Genomic DNA, 26,320 nt, shown 5'->3' with positions numbered 1-26,320 from the left:
TTTTAATGATTTACTAAATATCAGGTTGAATGACCATGTTCAGACACAAAGAAAGAAAATAATAAAACACAGAATGAGATGGAAATTAAATCCATGCTTAAGAAAGTGCCATTTTTGCCAAGATATTCAGAATACAAAGGCTATTTTGTTTTACTTGTTAAACCTAATGCCTCCAACTGAAGTCACTTTCAAGTATTCTTCAACTTTGCTTGTCCTTTATCTTACCTTTGTGTTATAAACACTTAAAAATGCACACTCATTAGTAATACATTACAGAATTCTCTATGTAGAGAATGGTAAAACTGGCTCTGACACAGCTCCATCATTTTTTATAAGCAAGAATATGCCAGTTCCTCTTCCTTATTGGATTGCTTGGCATATTCTGGTACTAAGGTTTGAAGGATCCAATCCAGCCTGCAAGGAAGAAAGCAAATTCGAAGTACTTCGAGGTCACAGAAGGAAGAGACATGTTTGAAATGTTGTTGGTTGTTGTTGTTCAGTGTTTGAGAAGCTTTGTGTTTTCTACCTGATGTTGCTGTGCTTGGAGTGCAATCTTGCCAGGGGTAGTAATAAGAGGACACTTGCTTTTGGGAGGGGATACATACTTGTCCCCTCAAATGACAGCACATTTCAGAGCATTAATCACTGTGACACTTGGTCTGGGAACATTCCAGGCAATACATTCAGTTTAGTAACCTGAAAAACAAAGCAAAATGCCCCTAAACCTGGATAATTAGCTTCAAAGAAATATTCCCCAGTTTCTTACCCTGATAAGGTAAGTATAACCATGCAACAGCACAGCATTAAAAAAAACCAACACAGAACACAATAAAATATATATATATAAATGAACAAACTTAGTAAAATGCTATGTAAGAATTTCCTGTTTTCCTTTACATTTTTTAAAACTGATATTTAAAACCCCATTTTAAAAAACACTTTAAAAACCCCAACTTTCTTTGTTAACTTTAACTACAGTTTACTTTTCCAAGTGGATTAATTGCAAATATAATTAGCACACAGTAAATTATGCATTCCATGAATACGTGATCATTTCTATGGACAAGCACCATTTGCTGATATCTGCATTGCAGTCCTGATCCTGTTCCCACTGAAGCCAATGATAAAACTCTCATAAGCTTCAGAAGAAGTTAAAAAAAAGATAGTTTTATTATCCTGACATCATAAAAGAACATTAGAAGTTTTCGTTCTTTACTGTTTATTTTAATTGTCAGAATAAGCAAATCCCAGAGTTAGAATTTTAATTCAAGGGAAAATATACTATCATCTGCTGGTTCATCTAAGCTCTGACTTGTTTTTCTTTTGCCTTTACATAAAAAATAGAATACATTTTCATTATTACACAACAACTATAAAACACAAGGTTTTAAAATGCTTTTAGCAAGAAATGGCATGCAAGCATTTTGCTTGCCATTTACATAATGTTTTCAAAAACAATGTCTTGTTCAAATATACCCTGTTGGGTTTTTTTCTTAAGATACAAAGAAGTTTGACATGCAAGCTCTCACTAAGAGCAAGACATCAAAACTAAGTTTTGTTTTTAAATATGCAGTTGTTAAATTCAAATTTTAAGTAGCTAAGGCTATTTCTATGCATTTGAAAGTAACAATAACATTTTTATTCAAACAATTATATGGTTTAAACAGCCATCAAAAAATAAAGGGCTAACCATTTCTTACAGATCTGAAAAACAGCCCAGAAAGCTCCAGAGTTTGAAACCATCTACAACTTGACAAGACTGTCTTGATGGTCTTAAAATTGAAGTGGTTAAAAATGTCAGCTGTAGTGCTGAATGAGAATCTGTGACTAGCTATGCAAGCAGTTCTGGTATTTAAAAGCCATTTAAATATGCAAATACTAAGGAAATATCTGACTAAATGCTGCTTTAGCAACTCTTGGCAATTAGAAATCTCAGAATGGCCTTTCACAGCACTCCACTTTAATGGCAAGTCTAATGCACTGCTTCCTCCACTACAAACACACACACACAACCCCTCCTAACAAGAATGCTCCTAAACACACAAGCTTCAGTACAGGGAACAGTTGCTCAGCTTTGTAAATAGTGTCAGAGTATCTTGCTACTGTGTAATAATTAATAATCAGAGGCTTGTAAAAAGAAAACATTCAGCATATATATAGGAAAAAATTGCAGTGACCCATTACTGACTTAATATTCAGCATTCAAAATAAGCCCAAACAGAACATAAGTAGCAGCAAAAAATAGAGTTTTAAAATATCTTCATATTAGTTAGAATCTGGCACTGAATAATTGCAAAAAGCATGCATTTAAATAGCTTTTTAATTCACAGACATTAAAACATACAAAATATCCAACTTTTTCATCTATTTAAAGATTGCATTAAGGTCACCTTAGAACAATTAGTTTTTTCTACTAACAATCTATAAGCAGCCACTCCAGATTTTGACACATCAACAGAGAAATTAAGCCAGAATTGCATATTCAGATGTAGCCTGTTTGCAAACAAGACACCTATTCCTTACCTGCCTGCTGAGGAAGAAAAGAAGAAATACAATATTGCCAGTTAGACTATCAGGAAACAGGATGGCACACAGTTTTATTCCCAAAGATAAGCAGGTCTGTTCCCATAAGATTTTTAGTTTCTACTGAGTAAAGCTGAGCAGAGACTGAACTTAATTTCCCATCTACTCTCAAATCAAGCTTAGAAATAAGATATATTGCTGTTCTATCTATAGGAAAACAAATGTAAAGAATCCCCCCCTGTTCTGCTCTCTGCAGACAGATCACTGAACCATGGCTCTGCTGAAAAGTTTAATGTTACTAAAGCACTTAAAGCTACAAAGATTTCATACATTCATTTAATGCACATTGGCATCAGCTATACAATCTTAAAATCTCTTGCTGGAGGGAAAGCAAAATGTGGCAAAACCTTTAGGTAGAACAATAAGAGCAGCAGTTTCCCCTCCTCTGAAAACATTCTTAAGAGTCTACTTAAAATATCTTAAAAAAACAAAACAAAAAACCACCAAAACCCAAAAGCACCCACAAGAAAGCAATGTTGCTGCCTTGGGCAAAGACAGCCTTGTCCTGGAGGTGGAGTGATATTTAAAAATGTTCTTCTGATTATAAGTTGCTACTTCATGTAGAAACAGTTTCTTCTTTTGGTTTCATCCAACAGAGTTGTGATCCTGATAGAGTATGCTACCAGTTTATTTAAACTTTTGCTTTCCTTGCGAATTTTAGCTTGTGGAGGCTGGCACAAAACATTTACTGAAGCTTCATGGCTTGTTATCTCATTGCTTTTATTACAAACCATTCACATGGAAAGTTGTTAAGTGTGCAGTTTGAATTCATAGGTGCTTGTTTTCCACTGGTTGACATCTTCATTGATCATGTTCCTCTCTGTGAAAGTAACCTGTCCTTCTGAATCAATGAGAACCACGGTGTTAGTTCTGAAACAACAGAAGGGGAGAAGGTTAAGACTTGAGTCCATTATATAAATTTGTCCCATTCCACATCCCTAAAGGTTTTAGCACATTTTTTGTCTTCTCAACTACACCATAACCACACTAGCAGGGCAGAAGTCATCCTGGCAAGTTGAAATGGGCATTTCAGTCAACTCCACTGCTCTGACTCTTTGTTGCACTTGCCAAAGCCGACACAGCTTTTTTTGGCACATAAGATGCACTGCATTATTCTATCACATTCTTGGTAGAACAGCTTAAAATACCCATCAATAGCAAAACTAAGACATGAGCCTACTGAGCAAGGAAATACTTGACTGAATCATACTTGATTAATATCTGAGCAAATTTAAAGCAGTTACTACAGAATTAAAACTTACAGTAGTACAATTCTTATTTGAGATAAGCTTTATCCAGTACACATCTATGAATTTTTTACCTTGTTCCATAACCTGGGCAACGAACACATATAGATGCATACTTGTTCAGTATGGGACGTATGTAATCTTTCCCTTGGTCTTCAATGGCAGGGTCTGGTAATTGACTGAAAAAAAAAAACAAAGTAGCAAAGTAATAATAAAAATAACTTAGTTCTACCATATTAACACATTCATCCTTCTGGAGCCAAGTTGTGTTGACTGAGCAGTTGATAAATAATCACTTTTCAAGAAGTACAAAAGTGAATTGTGTTCAAAACTGAAGTATGAGGGAAACCAAAGATAAAACAGCTTTTAAGCTCTTTCCCATAGATATTTTTTCAGGGTCTTGAACTTTTGTCTCACTTAAAGTATTTTTCTCATATATTGACAAGTTTTTCACTTTCCCTGTTTGTCTCTCTTTCTGTACACTGGTTTCAATTAAAACATTTGAGGCACATGCCATAGAAGAACATTTTTCCAGTTAGACTCCAGGAGTTATTTGCATGTCACAGAAAGAACTCTCTGCTTCCTCCAGTCTTGTTTGGAATATCTGGAATATTCCTAGAACAATATTTAAAATAAAACTTGAAGATGCAACAGAAGAAAATTAGTTTGTGCCCAAATTTCTTGACATATTTTCCTCTCAAAGCTTGAAAGGGAAACATTACACTATAAAGCATATAATTTGTTGTAATTAAACCAGTATCAGAGTAACCACAGAGGTTACTGCAGCAACCCTACAATCCCTGACTTTGCATTCTTGTCACCATAATGTATTGTCAAATGCTAGCCCTAAATACAGCTTCTTAGCTCTATAATTACAATTTTATATTTCAAAGCAAATTTAGCTATTATTACAGTAGGTTTTTGGCTTTGATTTTTAAGCTTCTTCCACCTTCAACAATAACACCCCACTTGTACATAGAAAATAAAAATAATTCAGCAGCCTATCAGCTCTACAGTAAATGCTGGGGAAGAGGGCAGAACAAAACAGACAGATCAAGTAAAACCCATTTTCAGAGCTTACCCTGATCTGTAGAGGAGACTGTGCAATTTGTAATAGGTAACTGACCTTTACATTTAACTGGAATAATTTTCTTTTTTGTTGTGGTAGAGAGAGGACCTGTGGGTGTAACTCTAGTGTGAATATAGCAGCTCAGCTCTGCTCACTCCTGTACTGGCCATATGGCTGAATCATACCCCACTGAAACACAGGAGGCACACAGCAGGGCCCTTCAGCCCGTGAGAACTGTCAGCTTCTATTTCATACTCCACCACCGACCATTGTACCCACTTAATTCCTGTAACACATACAAAGTGATCATAAAGTAATATGCAGTAAGATAATCTAAGGAAGTTCAAAGCCAGTGCATATCCATGTGTTCATATTCATTATGAAAAGATCATTTCATCTTGAAGTGTGCTCTTTGAAAGGATTATAGCCTTAGTTTTAAATATTGCCTTCTGTAAGTAAATATTTCCACTTTATAGTCAGATAATTTCAGAGGGGATCATACTGATTTTCTACTGAACATTAATTTGGAGTATACTCTATATTCTAATTCTGTCTTTTCACTACAAAAAGGTAAAGTATAACAATTTTTTTAAAAAATCACTTGATCTGATATCAGATGAAAAAAGTAATTAAGACACCTTAGCAGACTCCCCAGTTACTACTCATTGCTCAGATACAGGTGTTTTGAAATAAACATTTATTTCGAACCACTAAAAAATGCCACAAAAATGAATGTTGGCAGAATTGACCAATAAAGTTAAGAAACTGGATCTGTAACAGTTTTGTTCCAACACAAATCACCCCCTAGACAGGTAAAAGCCAGGCTAAACATGGAAGTTACTGGACAGTCAGCAATTAATTTAGACAACAGCACCATCTTTAAACATGCAGACATGGAACAGGGTAAACAGTACCAATTTCCTTGTCTTCTAAACATCTACCTTACTGGCTCAGTTGAAGCCAGTAGTGAGTGAGGAACCTCACTGAGATACTCAAACTCATTTCTTGGGAACTTTCTTGACCACAGGACTACAGCTGACCTGTACAAAAACTCCTTTATCTCTTTTGACCATTTAAGCCCAAAATAATTGTACTTTTGAGGAAGGCAGCTGGTTCTACTTAAAAAATTGTTTGCTTCTTCAGTCTCTATGTCTGTTCTGGGTAGCAATAGGTAGCACCTACTAACACAAACCTGCATGGGTAAACCAGTACTTACTCTGAGTGCAGTAGGAGCCTCCACAAAGCTTACAGCAAGTAACTTGCACATCCCTTGTCTTGCACTCATCACCCTTACTAAGAGAAGTGAAATCATAAAAAGAAAAGGGCCCAGAGAAATCAGTGTACAGTCTATGAGTACCAAGACTGCAGTGATAACATTTATTGTCTGCTGCTTGAAAATCAGTATCTTTGGAAGTCAAGACTCTGATGAGAGAAAGAACACTAATCCTGCCTTTCATTACCCAGCTTTAGTTGATTAACATAAGGCAAAAGTTTCTTTTCCATCAAAATAGCTTCTACATGCAATTTTTAAACTGGTTATATTGCATTTTAACTAAACTCTGTCTGTCATGTTCTTACGGCTCTTGATTATTCATCACTGTAAGAAGCTCCTGCACCAAGTCTTCTTTGGTAAGGTCTTGACTTCTCTTGACCACTTCTGTGAAAAGCTGCTTCCCATACTGAAGTTTCTTCCATGGTGTATCCAACAAAGAATTACTCAGTCCATATATTCCTATATATACATACAAAAAATCCAAACAACCTAATAAGTTCTGAAGCAAAGAAAATTAACTTGTGTACTGTATAAAAAATAGCTTTACAATTATATTATCCCACACGATCTGAGGGACTATATATGTTATTGAAAGATAATTCTTAAACAGCTAAATTACTGGAGCAATATAGCTACACTGTGACTCTCTTAAAATAACCAAGAGTAATATTCAGGCCTCTCTGATCAAAACCTACCAGGATTTAGGACAACAGGTTCTGGTTCTCCTTTGTTTCCATAGTAGCAAATCACATCTCCTTTGGTGGTACTGAAAAATATAAATGGGAATTTCTTCTTGAAAGACCATCAGCTTCTGTATTTGATTATGCTCTAATTTCATGTGATCTTCAAACCCAGCAAGATGCTTATCCCATTGTTGTTACTATGATACCAGACCCTAGAGATTAATGTATGAGTTCTATCACTCTCCTCCTCTCAAAATACTGTGCTAGCTGTACCACTGTCAAACAGCACCATTAGAATTTTTAAACATACCTGTAATGCAGTTCAGTAAAGCCCCAGAACTACTGCATGGAAAGTAGCAGGGTTTAATGACAAAAAAAATTATACCACTTTGGGTAACTGGATATTTAGTTACTTGGGTAAAAGGGACATGTTAAAACAAAAGGACAATTCATCAGACCAAGTAACATTTCCCTATCACCTCTTTTGAATAGCTACTGGATTCTAAGAGGCTGACTACTGTTCTACCTAGCAGACAGATTTTTATGCTCACTTATGGCAAGTTACAATTTGAACTTCCCTCCCATAGCTGGACACTCCTGGGTGTACAAAAAAGTTCCAAATTAAAATTTACACTGGAAAAAAGGCATAGTTGTTCTTTGATTCTTCTTCTAATCATTAGCTCCTTGAGTTAAATTACTGAGATACTTTGCATTTAAGCTGGCTGGACAGTAATCCACATTTGTAAAACTTCAGATCCAAGACTCCCATACATTCATCCCCTAATTGGATTCTACCAGGTTTTCCAGGAGACAGAAAAAACTTAAGCCAGAGAAGTTAAGACCTTACTTTTTTGGCTGTAAACACTAAGCTACATACTTGAGATGCCTAGGACCTTATAGGAGTAAAAAAAGGAATGGAGTTCAAAGGCTTGCTGGACCTTTCATAAGATCTGGGTGTCCGAGTTCAGTTATTCAAAATCCAAAACCTCTGAAAACAAGGAAACATTAATCCTCTTGCTCAAAGGATGTTATGGTCCTTGCAAAGCCTCACACAAACACAGTCTAGACCCAGACTGAAAACTGAAGGGATGTTTACTCTACTGCCTTAAGTCCTTGTTTATTAATTTTAGGTTAGGACTGGTTGGCTGTTTTAGCAATGTCAGGTCTTTCTTCTCCTCAGCATTCTTTAGATGATCTTTATGGGCAGTTAATATGGAGCATAAAAGCAATGCTTTATGTGTATGATGCACATCTATTGCAGCTGGGGTTAGACACCTTCCTACAAGCCTGGTTCTGATTGGTACATCTAGAGCTGGCACACAGTACTAATACTGGAACAGATCCCTTGGCAGCTAGAAAAGGAGGGTGCTGAGCTGAGCTGTCATTAATAGACCTGTTCAACTTCTTGGCCCAGGTCACATGCTAGGATAGAAGAAGTCACATTTAGTTAAAAGAGCCCACTGGCACACTGCATTTTCCATCAATGGGAACAGAGAAAAAGCAATGTGCAAGTAAAGTATTTTAGGTCACCTCAAGCTGCTAAACTGGTGTGAGCAGACTATATGTATATATATTGTATCTCAAAAGCAAGGAGTACTTTGAAAAATATAATGCATAAATAAAGTCCAGTTGGAATTAATACGATGCAGACAGTAACTAAGCCCACTGAAATTTAAAAACAGGAAAAAAAAGCTGGCTGCTAATGGCCTATTTTAACATTACCACTTGGGTCATTAAAAAACCCTAAAACTACAGTAGCAATTTTAAATGTACAACAAGCACTGTGTATTAGCAAATAAAGCAAAAATGAGTAAGATTGTTATATGTTTTTTTCTCAGTGAAGATACCAGCAGTTATCCAAACTATTTTATTGGTGCATTAAGTATCTTTTCATGTTGTCTAACCTGTGTGTACTATAGAAGGTCTATGAGAAGAGCAGATCACAGGAACTGTGATCACCTGAGGTCTCAAAAGACAGTTTTATATGGAATGGTAGATAAATGGCCCAGGCAAGCCCTTGGACACAACTGAAAGACAAATCCTGTCATAAAGGAGACCACATGCTGAATAAGCAGGCACTACTGAGTTCCTCTAGCAATGGCTTTTTATGTGAAAGAATATCATCATCTGGCATCTGTTCAGATCCTTGTGACTGATGAATTCAGTATCAAGATCCCTCTGAGTTTAACAAAAAGGTAGGGAATACATATAAACTGCAGAGTCACTAATTCAGGACATCTGTATCTCATTGTTTCTACATTCCACATTCCTCCATATGTGTGTGTTCTGTTACACTTAACTCCCCTGCAACACTGCTGCTGTCTTCTGTCAGAAGACTGAAGCCCTCAGTGAGGCTTCTGAAGTGGGGATACTCCCAAAATCCAGTTCAGTGTGCCAGTCAGCTACTCCTTTTATCATTTGGCTCTGCCTATTATTTTCCTACTGTTTACAGATACTCATTACTGAACATAAAAGCAGAAGCCAAGAATAAAAAAAATAAATAAATAATAATAAAAAAATCACCATAAGCTTGATTAGAGCAATAGCCTCAAACTCCTGGCCTGGACTCAGATTCTCTTTCCTCCCAGCTTTAGAACTAGAGATATCAATTTCATTAGAGAAGTAATAAAGGCATAATTAAAGTGATTACAATAGGACCCAGCAGACTTTTAAATTCCAGCCACAGCTGACAGAAGAAACTAAACCAACAAAAATTAATGCTCTTAGATACATCATTCTGTATGTAAGCAATAATAAATATTCTAGACAGCATGACAACTTGCCCATCTACATTCTTTCCACACCAGCAGTCTGACCCTATCTCAGTTTTCACTGGAAAGGCTCCTAAATCTCACCTCAGGAGAGCAATCAAACCCCCCCATGTGGCCTTGTCTTGATAACACTGAATGAGAAAGCCCTTATTTCTAGAACATGGTCACATTGTCCAGGTATTTTAATCTTATGAGGCCCTGCACTGTCAACTCTTAACTCTTCTCCCAAATAACTGTCCTTCAGTTTGCTTTTTTAAATTACTAATAATGTTGCTACGTAACTAACCAACTGTAGATTTCCATATTGAAACAGAAAGAAATATGCAGGCTATGTACATTTATATATAAGCACATTTACTTTATTAACATAGTATTTTTATTAATATTAACATATATGTTATACTATATATTTGTATTTATCCATGCCAACTCACACACACACAAACCCCATTGTATTGGAGATCTGCAGTTTCTATTGGAACTCAGTTCTATCCATCATCACATTAAGGAAAAAATTATTAACCACAGCTCACTCTCCACATCAGAACATGAAGAATTTATTCTAGCACATAAAAATTTATTAGAGATAAATTAGTCAATGCAAGTGATGATCTAGTTTACTACACTGCACCTAGAGGAACTAAAAACTGCCTGTAACAGGAGAAACCAGAAAAGCTTTTCCTATAAAGCCTTTCTCTGCAGCTCCCTCCAGCAGATTTACTTTGTAAGGAACAATTCATCTATTCCTCATGGAGGAAGTGATTCATTCCCATTACACAGGGATCTTATTGCACATAAACAAAATGGGCTCTGACACCCTGTCAGAGACTCAAACTTGCTGGGAGAGTGAGAAGAAGCTGTCCTTCCAGCTTGTGCTGCAGGACAGTCTGTATTATAAACTGTGCAGTGTGGAATATCAGCAAGATGCTGCTGCAACAGCCCTAACACAAGTTTGAGATGCCCAAAAGTCTGAGCAACTGTAGCAACGAGATTTGTGGGCATAAACACAGGCTTCCCCAAGACAAAAATGCTGTTGTGATCATCAACACAAGATTCTCACTATTACTTCAGGTATTATCACAATGAGAGAAAGAAGGAAAACTGCTCTGAATCCCAGGCAGTCATTTTCTTAGAGACGAGTCGAGTCCAGCTTCCAATAACCTCCTTCCTCTCTAACCAGACCCACTGGTATCACAGCTGTAGGAGTAGCAACACTGCCTTCTTAAACACAAATTTTGCAGCCACATAGTACTCTAAATAGACACCATTTGACAGATGTCATACATTCAACATGAAAGTACAGTTAGCATAATGAGTAAGTATTCATGATGCTCATGCTTGGAAGGTACAGTAAGATGATAAACTGCAGGGATAAAAAAATTTAAAGCACTAAGTATAATAAGAACACTATGTAGGAAAATAAAGAAATTAATAAGAGTTTAAATGGACATCATGAGATGTCACGGAACAAAGAGATTACACTCAAAGTGTCAAAACCCATGCATATTTAAAATAGGAGACACACAAAGCTGTGGAAATAAGAGATTTTACAACTGGTATGGTGGTTTCCAGCTCTCCTCCCCAAATCATTGCACCTGTATTATCTAGCACACTGTCATCATAATAAGAAACAGAGAAGATAAATTATTTTCCTGAAATGTATATCTGAAAACTCAAACAATGTAAATCTCCCTAAATGTGCTGTTTACATTCAGCAGTATTGTGTGCTCAGATACACCACTCTCCAGCACTGCTTCATTTACACTTTCAATTTAAGTTTCCCCTCCATTTCACACCATTCTTAGCAAAGCAAATCACTATTCATTATTACAAAACAAAAGAGCATATTTGGAATAGTCTTCAATCTTTTCTTTGAGCAGTAACATGGCCCAACAAAATAGCATCAACTACATTAACATCTTCTATTTATATAGGAAGTAGCTTCCATTTATGCACTATTTCTTTCAGGAGTACTTCTAATTTCCTAAGATGACAAGTTTACATATCTTATAGAAATTGCTCTGCATCATTAGCTTGCCAACAATTTCGTTTCATGAGAGTATCCAAGTCTAAGGACACATCAAAATGCAGAAGTTAATCAACACATACAGCTTTCAGAGAGATATTCAGCATGGAATTATTACCTGCATCACCACAAAAAGACTATTCAATTGACCACACAATTCCCTAACAGCCTGGCATGGAGGAATAAACAAACAAAACCAACACTAATGATTGCCTTACCAAATTATGTCAATTGAAGCAACTTTACTGTCATTACACCAGCAACCATTATGACTATTCTATTTACCTAAATTAGGCCAAAAAAAACCCCTCAAACCTACTTACTGCTTGTCAGGTCACACTTTGAATATCACATTTGCTTGAAAACATAAGACCATTTCTTCTGCTCTTTTCAGACTAAGCTTCTAGAAACATAACTTATATGCTTATTTCCAAGCAGGCATACCAAATAGAAGCACAGTCCTGATAAATTCTTAGGTGGCATATCTGGCTTCTTCATTTAATCCTTTTAGCCTTCAATTACCTATAGGGGTTTCATTTTGTTTTCCCATTATATCATAGCAAATTAAAACTGAAAACCAATAGCCATGCAGAATTGAAATAAAGAAATAAATATATTCCTTAGAAAAAAAACAAAACCAAAAAAGACAAAATGCTTGCAGGTACATGGGAGAGTAGGGAAGAAATGACTGCTGAGTCTGAACAACCAGCAGTAGGTGGTTTAATACAGAAAGTAAAAAACGTAAACACAAGGCCAGTTAGTGATAAGATGTTTGAAATTATTTTCACTGACAATGGTAAGCACTATGATCTTCTTTCCCAGAAGCATACATAAAATCTGAGTGGGAGAAGAGAACCTGATGGTGCAGGGTCTAAAAAGATTAATGCTTCTGCAGAAAGTGTGCCAAAGCACCAGCATGCTTCTGGCAAGTTATGCCTGCTTGTGGTCACAAAGTATGCACCTAGCTGGGAACTGACACATATCCTGGAGATGACTAAGCCCTGGATTTTTTTTCTGAATCAGCATAATGCAAAAAAAAAAAAAAAAATCAGCATATTATATACTTGTGTGCACACAGATTCATATGCAGTGGAAAGTACTGTGCCAACCACATCGATTATAGTCATGCATCAAAGGTCCTTTTTTCAGTTACAGAAACTTGATGTTAAGGTATTTGTTATCTGCCAATTTATTTTAATGTTTTAGCAAATATTAGTGATGCAGTCACTCTGATAGGAATAATAGTTTGAAAGCATTTGGTTGTTCCCATCCTGCCACAGCATGCCACTTCCCAGAGAAAAAAACTTGAGAAATTACAGAGCCAAAATTTTCTTTGCTCCAAAACACAAGGCACAGAACCTCCATGGTAATGACTGACTATGGACTATTAGGGAAAGAGTCACAGGAAGTTTTGCAGGCAACAATAATGATTAGAACACAAGATAGTCCTCCATTGAGGACTATCTCAATGGATTGAAAAATATAAAAAATAAACAAAATTATGTCTCGAGTAGCATCAGGACCTTACATGATCCTTAGCAAAAAAAGAAGAGGTCTAGGTTTATTTTGTGACAGATTTCTGTGCTAAGAAGTATAAATACATCACTGTTATTGTCTCCAGTTGACATTTGAACTGTGATGTTTTGTAGACTTACTTCAAATCAGCTGCTAATAAATTAAATCCATTGTAAAGATGCCCTTCTACTGAAATTTTCTTCAAGTAAGAGTAGCTGTCCAGATCTGCAGTCAAGAAGTTTGTTACAAGAGCACCTAAGAAAGAGAAGTACATAGAGCAACTGTGTATGTGAACTCACTATCCTGACAGGCTTGGTAAAGCAAACAGCAAGACACAAGATTTCTGCTCACAACAGGGTGTAACAGATTAAAAAAAAAAAAAAAGCCCCTAACAACCTAATCAACCAGACAGGGTTTGAAAGTCATACAATTTTGTACTGCATTCACATTAAGAGTTTGACTTTTACTCTGAAAAACTCAATAGATGTCAGTCAAAATTTCTACAGAATTTGTACTTACTATTCTAGATGCCTTTCCTCTCCTCCCATATTGCCAAATTCTCTTATCTTGCTGCATTTCCCTGATACATGACCCTAAAATGAACTGTAAATTACATGTTTCATTTGTTTCTCTGTATAACATGTTTCTCTGTATAACATGTTTCTCTGATTTACCAGTGTGTAGGGGAGAATGGACTACAATAATCTTTTAGATTAACCTCCAGCATAATCAAAGTTGCATTGTTTCCCTGACTTACTTGTTTGAAGAACATAAACACTGAAAAACAGTCTATTGTGATTTAAATCTAGCTCAATACTTGTCTACTTTTTCTGACTGTTTATTACCATTACTGTCAAGAGAAGACAGTGGGTGCTGTATTTCTTGTCTGCATGTAAATTCAGGCTCTAGAAACTACATCTTGCCTGACTTTTGCCTACTTCATTAGAATATCATTATCCAAGTAAAGCTCCCTACACCAGTGCTCAAACTCAGCAGTTCACAAACTCAGTTGACAGCACATAACCATTTTCTCTGTCCATTAAGCTGTGTTAAAAAAAAAAATTGTAATCATCACTATTTTATTGGGAGACAGAGGCTTGTTTGTCCACTTTATTCTTTTTTTTCAGCTGCTTCATACCTCTTCCTTTTGCCTCTTTATCAATCTTTGGCTGCATATAGTTTGTCAGGGCTGCCATCTTGCCTTTCTTACTGATTCCCAGCCATGTCCCACCTTCTTTTCCTTCCTCCATATCCAGACCTAAGAGTAAGTAAGAGTTAGTCTATTATATTTATTTTTTAAAAATCAAGCTTAAATAATATTTACTTATAGCAAATCCTGAGCCTTGCTCAGGCTTGACAAAATGCAATAGGTACATGTCTGGCTTTCAGGACAAGCAAGGTAATCTCATTTAGATTACCTACCCTCTAAGTCTGCACTACCAAGTATTTTCCAAGCTACTGCAGTAACAGTAAAGAGATAATGAGAAAATTAAACATAGAACTTTTGCCTATATGATAAAATACATATCAATCTTTAAGTAGAATCAGAATGCTTATTAGCCAAAATCAAACATCAGAAGATTGATGGTATTTGCAAGTTTAACTTCACCAGTAACCAGAGGAAAAAAAACTGGTAATGGATAAAAATCTTGGTCTCTGGTAGTAGCAGTGATTTACATTGAAGGGGACCCAAAGTGAAGCTCGCAACCAAACCTCTTGAAAAGCAATGAAAGATAAAAAAAAACCCAAACCACTGCCTATTTCTAATTAGCTCATATGAAGCAGTGAGCATTTAAGGGGAAAGGGAAAAAACTAGTGCAGTGTAATATGCATATTCTTAGAAACCTTGTAGTTCTGAATCATCATGTCATAAGAGAACTTTCATTAGAAGATCAAAACAATAGGTTCAGATCCTTGTTCAGAAACTCCTTTATTTCTTCAGTATCCAGAACTTCAATACTGAGTTCAGTCACAACATCTTTACACAGTACTTTTACTACAGTTACCTGTTAACTGAAAGGCACACTAGGGGAAAATATACAGCTTTACTGACTAATGGCCAGTGATTATATCATGAAGCAACTGCTGTTTTCTGGAACTGCTTTAAGTGCAAAATACTCCTGACCTCCCTGCCAATGACAGTGACAATAGCATGAAAAAAAACAGTATTTGCAAAGTCAAAATTCACAAATCAAATCTATCAATCCCTACAAAGGGATAGATGAGAGTCTATATTCTCACTTGAACAAAATGTAGACACAAAAGCTAAATCAATGGTTTAATAACTAAAAATATTCCATAGTCAATAAATCACTAGCTGATAAGAAATGAGAAAGTTTTCACTTTCTTGAGGCTTGTTTTAATTTCATTTCACTGTTACAGACAATGAATCTGTGGAATAACAAATTCCACCTATTTCCTATTTTGAGATGTCTTTCAGTGTATCTGACAAAGCTCAAGTAATAATTTGCAGTGGACAAATTAATCTGGTAATATGTCCACAGCACTGCTCAGATTGAAATCAGTTAAAGAACATAAGACTTGAAAAACAAACCCATAAGATATTAAAACACAAATAAGGTAATAATAGCACAACTCATCTTTCAATTTCAAAGAATTCCCTATTGCTGCATTCCTCATTAGAAATGCAATGCCACCACTTCAATAACAAAAAAATCCAGACCATAAAGCCCTTATAAATTGCATGAAAACCACTCAAACCAACAAGTCATACATACCACTAAGGATCTCATTGCTGCTGTCCCAAAAATCTGCTGATTTGGATGGCCTGTGGTAAAATTCATCTCTATTAGCTGCTAGAATAAGCCTGTAGAACACAGGAGGGAAAAGATGCTATTACTTACAAATAGGGACTTCATAGTAGAGACAGGAATAGAATACAATTCTTGCCACAGCATTAGTTCATTTTGAATATGAAACAGTCCATTCTCCTCCCATCTCACCTTTATCACTCAATGTAAAGGTCAAATTACACCTGACAGCTACATTCTCTCTCATTTTCTTGAGACATTCAGCAGGTCCACCTTGTTGTGTGAGTGAGGAAGCTATTATTTTCCAAGAATAATATTTAAAATACAAGAGATTAAGATCACATGAGCAATCCTAAGATTCCTCAACATGGGAAATTACAACTTAAAGGAAATTTTAAGGTAAAACACAGATTTACTTATTAAAATAGTCTGAAGCATGCATGTATGTTTTTACTGTATCATTACTTAGGGTCATATAGTCGCAGTATTTTTCAGTCTAACTTTCACAACTAGACACCTGTTTATGTGATTCCAAGACAGAAGTTTGATACTTTTGTCTGTAAGTAGCCAGAACAGGCATAAATTTGTGATGATCTCAAAAGTCCAGTCTCACTGAAATTCATTTGAAAAAATAACAACATACTCAAGGAGGCAGAGAAGTGAAGAGAAAAAGGAGTAGAGTTTTGTAACAACCAGGAGGTATTTTGCTGGGGTTTTCTCCTGATTTTTGTCGTTTGGTGGTTGAATCATTAACAAGTGACTCCTTTGTAACAGAGAAACTACAAGCAGCCCTGGAGGCTACACAATTAGCAGGTAGCAAGAGGTTATGAAAAATCCTGTGCAACTGAAAAATGCTGCTGGATGAAAGCCATTAGTTGTATTTAGAAATAAACACAACACTTGACAGGACCAAGTGCTCTCCTGGCAAAAAGTGTGCAGTTTTTCACCTGTCATTTAAAATTTGGAAATTAAAACCCAAACCAAACCTAACAGACACTAAAAACACCAGACATTATTAAGAAATGCAATGACAGAAAATTCCACTAGCCACGTCCGGCTGCCTCTATTCTGTAATTTGATAATTATCATAAATGGCACCTACAGACTTTAAAGACCAAGTTCAATATGATATTTAAGAAGCAGCAGACACAGAAGGCAGGTTAGGTCTTCCTCAAAAGCTCCCAGTTTAGCAGCAATGCAGATCAGTGATATTCAATGATGACAACAGTTCAAGCCAGTCAGGCTGTGAATGTAAAGCAGGTAAGATTTAAAGAGTCAGTACATCCAGACAACTTCAAAAGAGTTTAGAACAGCCTCAGATCTTGGTCTTTGAAAAGCAAAAAATGTTTCTCTGTGCATTTTATCCAGCAGAAATTATTACAACAAATCAACATGTTTGGTGTACTCTCTTACACACAAATACCTTATTGAATGCATTCTACAGTAATTTCATTAGCAGCACTGGCACTGGAACACTGGAAAGAAAAATCTAGGCTAACCTGACTGAAAGTGAGAAAGTTGTATTAATTGTGTTTTAAAAATTACAGAAACAAATTTCTTTTAGCCAGGACTACCTTTACCTGTATGCATTTTTTGAAGCTGGTCGGGGGTCAAATTTGAAGAGCAGGATGCACATTGGAGAACTGATGTTTGGATCTTGTTTCTTCCACAATGGCTTAGTGCAAAGTCATTCTGTAATAGGCTACAAAATAAACAAAGATTATCTATTATACTGTAAATAAAAAGCAAGCAAGCAAACAAAAACAAAAAAATCAAAAAACCAAAGTTATGCTTGGCTAACTCAGGTTTTTAGAAAAAAAACAAACACCATGAAAATACTGACAGACTATAGCACTAGCAATACATGAAAGTATTACATACATTTCTGCTTGTTATTCATTAAGTACCACTACTTTGTTTCCCCTGTCTGAAGGAAGGCAAAAAGGCTTCTGTAAGAATAAGGGAGAAAATAAAAGACTCAAACTGTTGCAAAAGCTGGAAAAAAAAGATGGGTAAATAAAGTACGCTTTAGGCCAAACTATCATTAAAGTCCAGGTGAGAGCATTATTTTTTGCCATCAGGAAAAAGCATCAGATACAAACAAAAATACACTGGATCAGAGCATTCATGTGATGAACAGTTTCCAGCACTTGTGGTATATTTAAAATTCTGGCCATGCTCAGATGGCATGACAAATGTGCTTTCTATTTCCAAACCCCACAACAGCTTTCAAATATTTTGTGTTGCCATATAATATTTTTCAAATATACTTATTTTGTGCTTTCACTTTTCCCTCAGTATGAGCATCAAGCTTGACATTTATAAATATTTATAAATACTAACCCATGCCAGACTACTTCAGACACAATACTCTTAGTGCAAAAGGGATCCCCTTCAAATCCACAGTTAGGAGGTAGTACATCATCATGAATATGGTAAGTAACACAATTTTTTTCTTTTGTCAAAGTGCAATGAAGTGCCCTTTATGAAAGCAAGGATATAAAAAATAATTTTAATGTCAACTGTCACTGATTATTCTTGCTGACTATGGAGATATGGCTCCCAGTATTCATTAGGTGTCTTGCAAGATAATTAAATAGATTACTCAATAAAAACATACAAACAATTAATCACTCATAAGACTATTTTATTAAACAGATTTCAGGCTCCATTAGCTGATTTATTGAGTTCCTTTCAAATACTGAATTCAGTCCAGTTATTTATGCTGAATCACTGGTCACATATACCATACACAAAAACTACCAGTCAGAAAACAGCAGCACAATATATTTCTAACACCCACCACAATTACCTAGAGGAACAAATGTTTTCAACACTTTGATGCCTTTCTAGAATCCATATTCATTGTTATTTGGTACTACTGCTTTTGAATGAAGCATCTCTCCATCACCCCATCAACTCTGCTTGATGTTACTACATTTAAGTTACACCTGTGCTTTTAGTTACTCCAGGTATCTAAACGTTATTATCTTGGGCTCCACCTGCCGGCCTTGAAACAAACATAAATGTTTAGGTCCTATATAAACAGTTCAACCTTTTTTATTATTCTGACAGATGTGTTTAAGCCAGTTAAAGCAATTACCCCTTAAAATAGCAGTAACGCTTCATCAGCAAAGGAGGCAACCAATGGAATCTTCTTTGATCAAAGCTGGCATTGCATTTGCCACACCTGTTGTGTTCTTATACCCAGGGCTGGATGTTAGCCTTACAATACAGCTTTAATTCAGAATTTAAAGCCAGACTCAAAATTTGGACACTGTGACATTTGAGACAATAAACAGAAATGCAGAGGAAAAAAAACATGAGAGGCTGTCATAGGCATGGTAAGTACAAAAATATTTTACTAAAAAAATCATACAGGTGTCACACTTTCAAGCTCATATTGACATAAAAGAAGGTACTGCAACTATGGGGGTGAAAGAAGCAAACTGCACAGGGCTGCCATTGCAAACCAGATGTGCTCAACTCATAACCTTCTCATCATTCAGCTTGAGTCACCCACAGACCAAGGAAAAGAGAAGATGAAAAAGATTAGGTCAGCACTGGCTTCCACACTTGCAACCTGATGTTAACAGCAAGTCCAAAGCTTGATCAAAAACTCACTGTAAGGTAGAGAGACAGCAAAGACCCACTGCTCTCCAAAAAATGAGCTTTTATAAAATCTGGTTTGATTCTTCCTAGTCAATAAAACAACAGTTATCAAGGATAAAATGAAAGCAACAATCTACTATTTCTGCAATATGTTTCTAGTTTGCTAACTTATGCCTAATACACACAAAGCAATTTGACAATTACAAACATACTGTAATTAAGCATTCTGCTCCAAATGGCACTGCTGATTTGGAAATGACATTAAAGTAACAAGCATTCTTATTCTCTGCTACTGTTCCTGTTAGACAGCACAGTGTGTTGTTTTGCTCATTTTAATGCTCTGAAAAGCCTGAGTGGATTTGTGCCAGCATAAGGTAGTGCTTAGAGGGACTACTGAGAGACCAAAACATGATAGATTGTGTATGTGCTTTTCACAGGGTTCTACCATCATTTGCTTGATTAGAAGCAATCAGTTAACAATTTGGCATTAAAACCATTTTACACTTAAGAACTCCCAGGAGCTGTCTTTGAAAAATGAAGCCATTTGTTATATATTTTGTTTTTGCAAATGAAGCATCATAAATAACATCTGACAGTTACCACAGGGATCTCAATTGCTTCTCAACTGATCCAAAACTGTTGTTTAGGTACAGTCTCGGAGACAGCTAAAAGATCATTAGTCACTGCATTCTGATAGTTTTATGTACCCACAGTAAGTTGTGGCCAACAGAGTCCAAGACTATTCTACTGCTTCTTTTGAAGCTATGCAAAGTAGAACCCTTATGAAAACACAGAAAATCATATGCAAAGTACATTCCCAAGCTTAATTGCTAATTTTCAGCTCCCTAAGTTTCTGTCTGGCATCTTACTAGATTAACTTCCCTGTACAACTCCCAAGAGAAAAAAAGACCAGTGAACAACACCTTTCAGCACACCATACAAGGGATGCAGTAAGACAGCCTTTCCCTCAGTTCTTCAAGAGTGCTATCAACTGTCCTTTGCCACAGTCCTGCAAATCCAGAGTCTTTGCCTAAAAGGAGGAAGGAGTCTGGCAAAAGACTTTTTTAGCTTTTTCACAATTTTCAGGTTTTTCTTCGGCAACAAAACAGCTAGGAACCATTTTTCTGGGGGTAAGAAAATCTACTTTCCATTTTGTATTCATAACAGCCTATATTACAAGGGGATGGAGGATGCACTTACCAGAAGAATCATATATACTTGCTCATTCTTCCCTAGAGATGTTCCCCTAGACCTTCCCAGAGAAAGAATACAAGTCTGTATGGACCTCTGACCTAATCAGATATCTGACTGATATTTTTAACTGCAATTTCCTGTGATGGAAGGGTTGTAATCACCACTTACTTGTGGTTTTATTCTCACCTCATCAATAGCAACACAGGAAACCTACAAGCTACAATCAAGCTTACTGCTTTGGTTCAAATAATGCTTCTAGGAGACTTGAGGCAAGAATGACAAAATTATGTTAGTCCTGCTGCTATCAAAGTTATTTATTTAATTCTAACTTTAACATGCTCTTTTAAAAAAGCATGCTGATAAGAATAATTTTACTGCTCACCATCAGCATTTAGCAGGTTCACTTGGAATTGCTCTCAGAAGAGCAACATCAGTGACCAGGCCTACCTGCTTTTCTGCAACTATGCTGTATGCCTGGTTGTTACCAATTTCAAGAATATAGTTGCTGTGATTGACAGTAAATATCCTATCACTGACTCTAAAATGTGCCCAAGAACAGTGAATAACTGCACTGAAGCATTGCTGAACATAGCAAAACACCTGCAGGGAAAAATACTCACCTACTCTCAAGCTATTTTGTTTAAAATATTAACTGAGTATTGAAAATGGAAATACACAGCAAACTGGTTTCAGTTAGGCATGAGATACTTGATTCTCTGTGTAGCCAGGCTCAATTAAGTCAGACTGCTGAGAAGAATTATGGGAAGCTTGACAAATAACTCTGTTTCTGTTTATATTTTCAATTTTAAAACCAGCACAATATATAGAGGAGAGTGAGCTAGTAACCAACTGCATCTCGGAGCAGCCTGTGCCCTGTTGGCCTCACAGAGTCACAGAAGAATCTCTTTAAAAAAAACAACAACAAAACCCACAAAAAAACAACAAACCAGCCAAAACAACAACAAACCAAACAACCCAGTTTCAATAGCAGTATATCAATAATTTTCAGCGACTTTCACTGACCACTTCTTGCCACGCCATCCCATAGCCAAAGACAGCAAGCACTGGTTCAAGACTTTAAAATACGCCGGGAGCTGCTGCTGGGATAAATTTAGGACACGAACTTTCCTGCGCCACAGCCGCTCCGGAGCGACGCTTCTCTCGGCGATAAGGGCTGGGGGGCGGCAGCTGCGGTGGACGCGGGGCTGGGCCCGGCTGTACCGCGGGGGGCCCCGCCTGTGGCGAGGGAGGGGGGGGCCCCGGCTGTGGCCACCCTCCCGCCTTTGCCTGAGGCACACACACAACCGCCCCGCATACCGGAGCCCATCAGCTCCGGCCAGGCAGCGCCGCGGTCTCGGCCTCTCCACTCGTGACAGCTGAGGCGACTCGAGACCAATTCTGAGCCCGGCCCCCACCCCAACGCGAAACCAGCAGAGAAGTCGTCCCGAGAAGACTCCGCCATAACCCCCCGAACTAAAAGGGGTCCGGATGCACGACGACCCCGGCGGCGGCCCCGCACTCACCCGGCGCACCGCAGACCCCAGCACATCCCCAGCGCCCGGTTCCGGTTGCGCAGCAAGTTCAAAACAGTGCCCGCCCCTATTGGCTCCAAGCGCCCCGCCCCGCCGCGCTATTGGGTAACGGATCGCCCGCCTCTCCTCCTCACGCTGCCATTGGCTGCTCGCACGCAGGTGCCCGGCGGGCACCGCCTCTCCCGCCTTTTCCCTCAGGACGCTGTGAGGGGTTGCGGCCTCCGGCTGCCCCCGCCTCAGCAGGGCCTGACCTGGCGCTTTTGGTGAGGCGGTGCTGGGTATTAGAGTAACAGCACCTTCTACACAGCCCTTTATCCATGCCTGCAACAGGGGACTGCAGAAGCCGTCTGTATAGTACATGGGCTGCAGCCTGGCTGCCTCTGCCTGTTTCCAGTGTATTTTGTTTCAAGGTATGAAATAATAACATTAAATGCCTGATCTGAGCTTCAAAGGGCTCAGGCCTCTGAGGGCTGATACAACCAGTACTTTGACGATTACAGTCTTAGTTTGGATGTACCTACTTACCCATTTCTAGAGTAAGGTGACTGTGGGACTTGGTGTGACTGCCTTCAGGAGAGGCTGCTTCCACAGAGGCCTCGGGGGCTCTGAGCCCTGAGCTTGCAGTGGTATGAATTCAGGGCAGGACAGCTTTCCTGAGGATTGAGGAAAACAAAGGTAACAAAGTCAGATCTGGCTTGTTATTAACCACAGCATGATCAGAACTAGTAATTAAACATGCAGTAATTTTACCTACATCTTTAGACTTGGGCTGTGATTGGATCTTTACCACCTTTTTGTCCTTTCATACTGAAATATTAACTTACTCATGGTTTCTTTGCAAATATTTCAAACTTTATTTCTAATTTATTCTTTTTTCACCCACAGGTAGCAATAGAGGCTTTCAGTGGAGTCTGTAAATTAAAAATGCTTTATGGTGAAGCCTCTAAGTTAAGACAAGAAAAGCCTTGACTGATCTTCTACGTTAACATGCAAGTATACACAAGGCATGGAACACTAATGAAAAGAACTCCCAGGGCATACAAGTATGTTACATAGTTTGCAAGGCAATTCCATTCAGCCTAGAGGCAGAAAAAACAAAGTCAATTGATAGCTTTACCCCTGGTCTTATGACACTGAGCAAGTTCATCTCAATTCTTTCTTTCTCCATCGTCAACAATGGGATTGTTGCAGTGACCTTCGCAAGGTCTTTTGAGATCTCCTGATGAGAACTGCTAGGTGAGTACATGATCCTATTTGTTGTACTGTTTTTGAAACACAGCATTTTACAGTTATTACCTACATCTATCAACCTTGATACATATAGAGCTAAAAAATATATTTATGCTTTTAGGTATAGAGCTGTTATTTGAAACAGTCATCTGTTGAATAAGTAGAAAATTATAAGACTCTTAGTCTGCATTATGTTAAAATTGGTAATATGCATGCACATTATATGTAATTTATTGTTCTTTACTGTGACTACTTCTCAAAGTATAGATTCATCACTGTGACCAGATGTTTTAACTTCTGTGCCTGATACCCAACAAAAATTTTCAGTGTATTTTCAGTAGAAATTATGTCTATGGAAAGACAAACAATTCATAGGTTTAAAACTTAATGGTGTTAGATTTTTTTTTTTCAGTAGTTTTCATGCATATGGGAAATCAGTTTAACTTCAAAGTAATTTCAGAACAATTCTTAAGGCTTCACAAAAGTCTGCTGCAAGAACCTGTGAATATGAGATTCGGTGGCCATTTAGACTCTTCTGTTTCCTGTGTCAGCTTTTTGTTCTGCCTAAAACAGCTCGGTTATTGTTGTCCCTTTTAGACTCTGTCCTAGGGAGATCTGTGTATAGCTCCCATTGTTTGTCAGACTGGAATAGTTTGATCCCAAGTGGGCAGGGATTCTTTATCCACCTAAAGTATCTTCAGTGAGGAGAGAGGTACTGGCTATCAGCTGAAAAACAAGTACAAACTTTGTGAAAGGCTTGTAAAAAAATTGTCCTCAGTCGAAAAACTAAAATCTAAATAATCTAGGCATTAGTTTAAAAACTTTGTTGTCTTTAACTACCCATTCCATACAACATGCATTCCAACAAAGTATTTTATGGATTAAATAGCTTTTCCCTGAGAGCTCTCAAAAAGTAATTGCTAGAGAGCAGACACCAGCAACTTGGCAGTTTTCTAGAGATCAGTTCTTGTTTTGATCTTATTCAATCTCTATCAATTGTTCACTGCATATTCACATGACTGACTTGCTAGCTGGAATCATCTGATGTGCCCAGTTAAGTCATCCCAGTCCCATAAACCACATTTTTAATGTCAGCAAATGTGAGGCAAATGCAGCTGGAAATAAAAATGCAGGGATGGGGATTAGCTTGGCAAGAAGTACTTCAGAAAATTATTTAGCTGTTACCATATGCAAACGTTTCAATGTGACCTCTTGGGGTAATACAGTGATGAAGTGATGTAATCCTTAAGTGTAAAAACACAGAATATAGAGGGGGGGACAGGGGAGTGATACTGCCTTTGTCACAGGCACTGCTGAGTCGTGTTGGAACACCGCATCATTTGTGGCATCCACAGCTTGGGAAAAACAATTAGAAATAGTTCAAAGGGGGAACATAAAATAATGAAGGGGGTAGGTAAAAACCACATAAAATTGAGGTTTAGGAAGCCCGAGCTATTCGAAGGGAAGGCTGAGAGAGGGGACTCGATCGCAGCTCGCAGACCCCTAAAAATGGCGAAAAGGTCAAATTAGACAAATCCTGCGGGATCACGTGCCAGCAGGACCTGGCTGCATTGCACCTGCCCAGCCTCCCGCCACAGCGCTTCACACACCAGCTGGGACCGGCACCTCCCGGCCTGCAGCTCTGAGAACCATTTCGTTTCCCAAGCACCGAAAAGCCTGTGGTGTCCTGCCCGCTTAGCGCGGTTCCGCGTACCCATCCGGTGAGGTGACATAATGGTCCCGCCGACAGCACATCCCCCGTCCACCGCTCCCTTAGGCGGTGGGTGCCAGTGCCATACCCTGCGCCCCGTTCTTTGCCGTGCGGACCGCCCCGTCCTTGCTGCTCTGGCCCCGGGAGCGTCTCTGGCCGGGCCCTGTCCGCTTCTCCCGCCGTTCGCTGCCCGAGGCCCCGGCGGAGGGACGGACAGTCCCGGCAGCCAATGCCCGGCGGAGGGGCCAACCAGAGAGCGGGGCGGGCCGGAAAGGCACCAATCAGGCTTCGGTTGCTATGCGCGATGGCAGAGGAACTGCCCAATAGGAAAATTCGCAGCGCGGGAGCAGCGCTCCGGTTTGTGTGCCGGCGGCAGGCGGGCAGCGTGAGGCAGGGGTCGGCGGAGAGTGTGGGTCGCGGTCGTGCTGCCGTTCCCGGCCCGCTGGCCGCTGAGGCAATGGGGCGGACGAGTGTGCTTCATCCCTTTCTCGAGTACTTCCTATGCAGGTGTGAATGCTGAGGAACAATAACGCCCCGCTTAAAAAAAAAAAAAAAATTAAAGATATATCAAAGAGTTGGAAAGACGGTACCGACACGGGATGAGGGGGAAATGCCTTCCACTCTCCCTCTGGGCCTCTCCTCAGGGACGCTGGGCCGGAGCGGCTTCACGTGCGGTTATTTTCATGAATAGTTTAGGAAGGACGCGCATTTTTCAACGCTTCCCTTGGACCATTTTGTTTGGAGCGGCTTTGGGGCCGCGGGGAGGATCGTGTTCCTCCGGAGGGGGCGAGCAGCCAAGCTTGGGTGCGGGAGAGGGGGCCCGAAGGTCTGATGGCAGCGAGTTCATGTCCTCTGTAGGGAGGAGAAATCCCCTGCGCGCTTCAAAAACCCAGCCAAAAATCATAGTAGAAAAGGTAAAAGCAAGAAAAGGGTTAATGATTCCTTCCCCCTCCTTCCCTTCCCTCCCCCCTTGCCCCCCCTCGGTTGGATAAAGATGGTCTTGGATACCCTTTGTAAATAGGAATGTGGAGGTGGGAGGGGAAAACCAGCCCGACACTGTCTACGATGTTGTCCTGGTGGGTAAGAAGGCGATAGGGGAGAGG

General features: G+C 38.6%; 2 protein-coding genes across 9 annotated transcripts in view; one reads left to right on the top strand and one right to left on the bottom strand.

Annotated features, from left to right (window-relative positions):
* Window positions 1-1,204: 1,204 nt before the first annotated feature.
* On the bottom strand, window positions 1,205-25,424 carry TANGO2 (transport and golgi organization 2 homolog). 8 transcript variants are annotated; one of them, XM_030460474.1, is made up of 11 exons: window positions 25,221-25,424; window positions 22,802-22,929; window positions 17,820-17,887; window positions 17,519-17,640; window positions 15,906-15,994; window positions 14,306-14,425; window positions 13,308-13,422; window positions 6,868-6,938; window positions 6,478-6,631; window positions 3,905-4,009; window positions 1,205-3,453 (listed from the first exon to the last, which is right to left on the bottom strand). In XM_030460474.1, the coding sequence occupies exons 4-11, from the start codon at window positions 17,572-17,574 to the stop codon at window positions 3,333-3,335; spliced, it is 831 nt and encodes a 276-aa protein (XP_030316334.1). In that variant the 5' UTR covers window positions 17,575-17,640; window positions 17,820-17,887; window positions 22,802-22,929; window positions 25,221-25,424; the 3' UTR covers window positions 1,205-3,332. The 8 variants fall into 8 exon arrangements, with proteins under 8 accessions (XP_030316334.1, XP_030316333.1, XP_030316332.1 ...); XM_030460473.1 differs by lacking the exon at window positions 17,820-17,887 and having other exon boundaries at window positions 25,176-25,424; XM_030460472.1 differs by lacking the exon at window positions 17,820-17,887.
* Window positions 25,425-26,205: 781 nt separating this feature from the next.
* The window catches only part of ARVCF (ARVCF delta catenin family member), a 239,993-nt gene continuing 239,878 nt past the window's right edge, over window positions 26,206-26,320 (top strand). Inside the window, exon 1 of the mRNA XM_030460291.1 lies at window positions 26,206-26,293. The gene's annotated coding sequence lies outside the window, so the exon portion shown is untranslated. The remainder of the gene's footprint in view (window positions 26,294-26,320) is intronic.

The sequence above is a fragment of the Calypte anna genome, chromosome 15 (genome assembly GCF_003957555.1).
Source record: "Calypte anna isolate BGI_N300 chromosome 15, bCalAnn1_v1.p, whole genome shotgun sequence".
In the NCBI taxonomy this organism is placed as follows: Eukaryota; Metazoa; Chordata; class Aves; order Apodiformes; family Trochilidae; genus Calypte; species Calypte anna.
The sequence above is the reverse complement of the archived record's forward strand: the minus strand, read 5'-3'. Positions and strand labels throughout refer to the sequence as shown.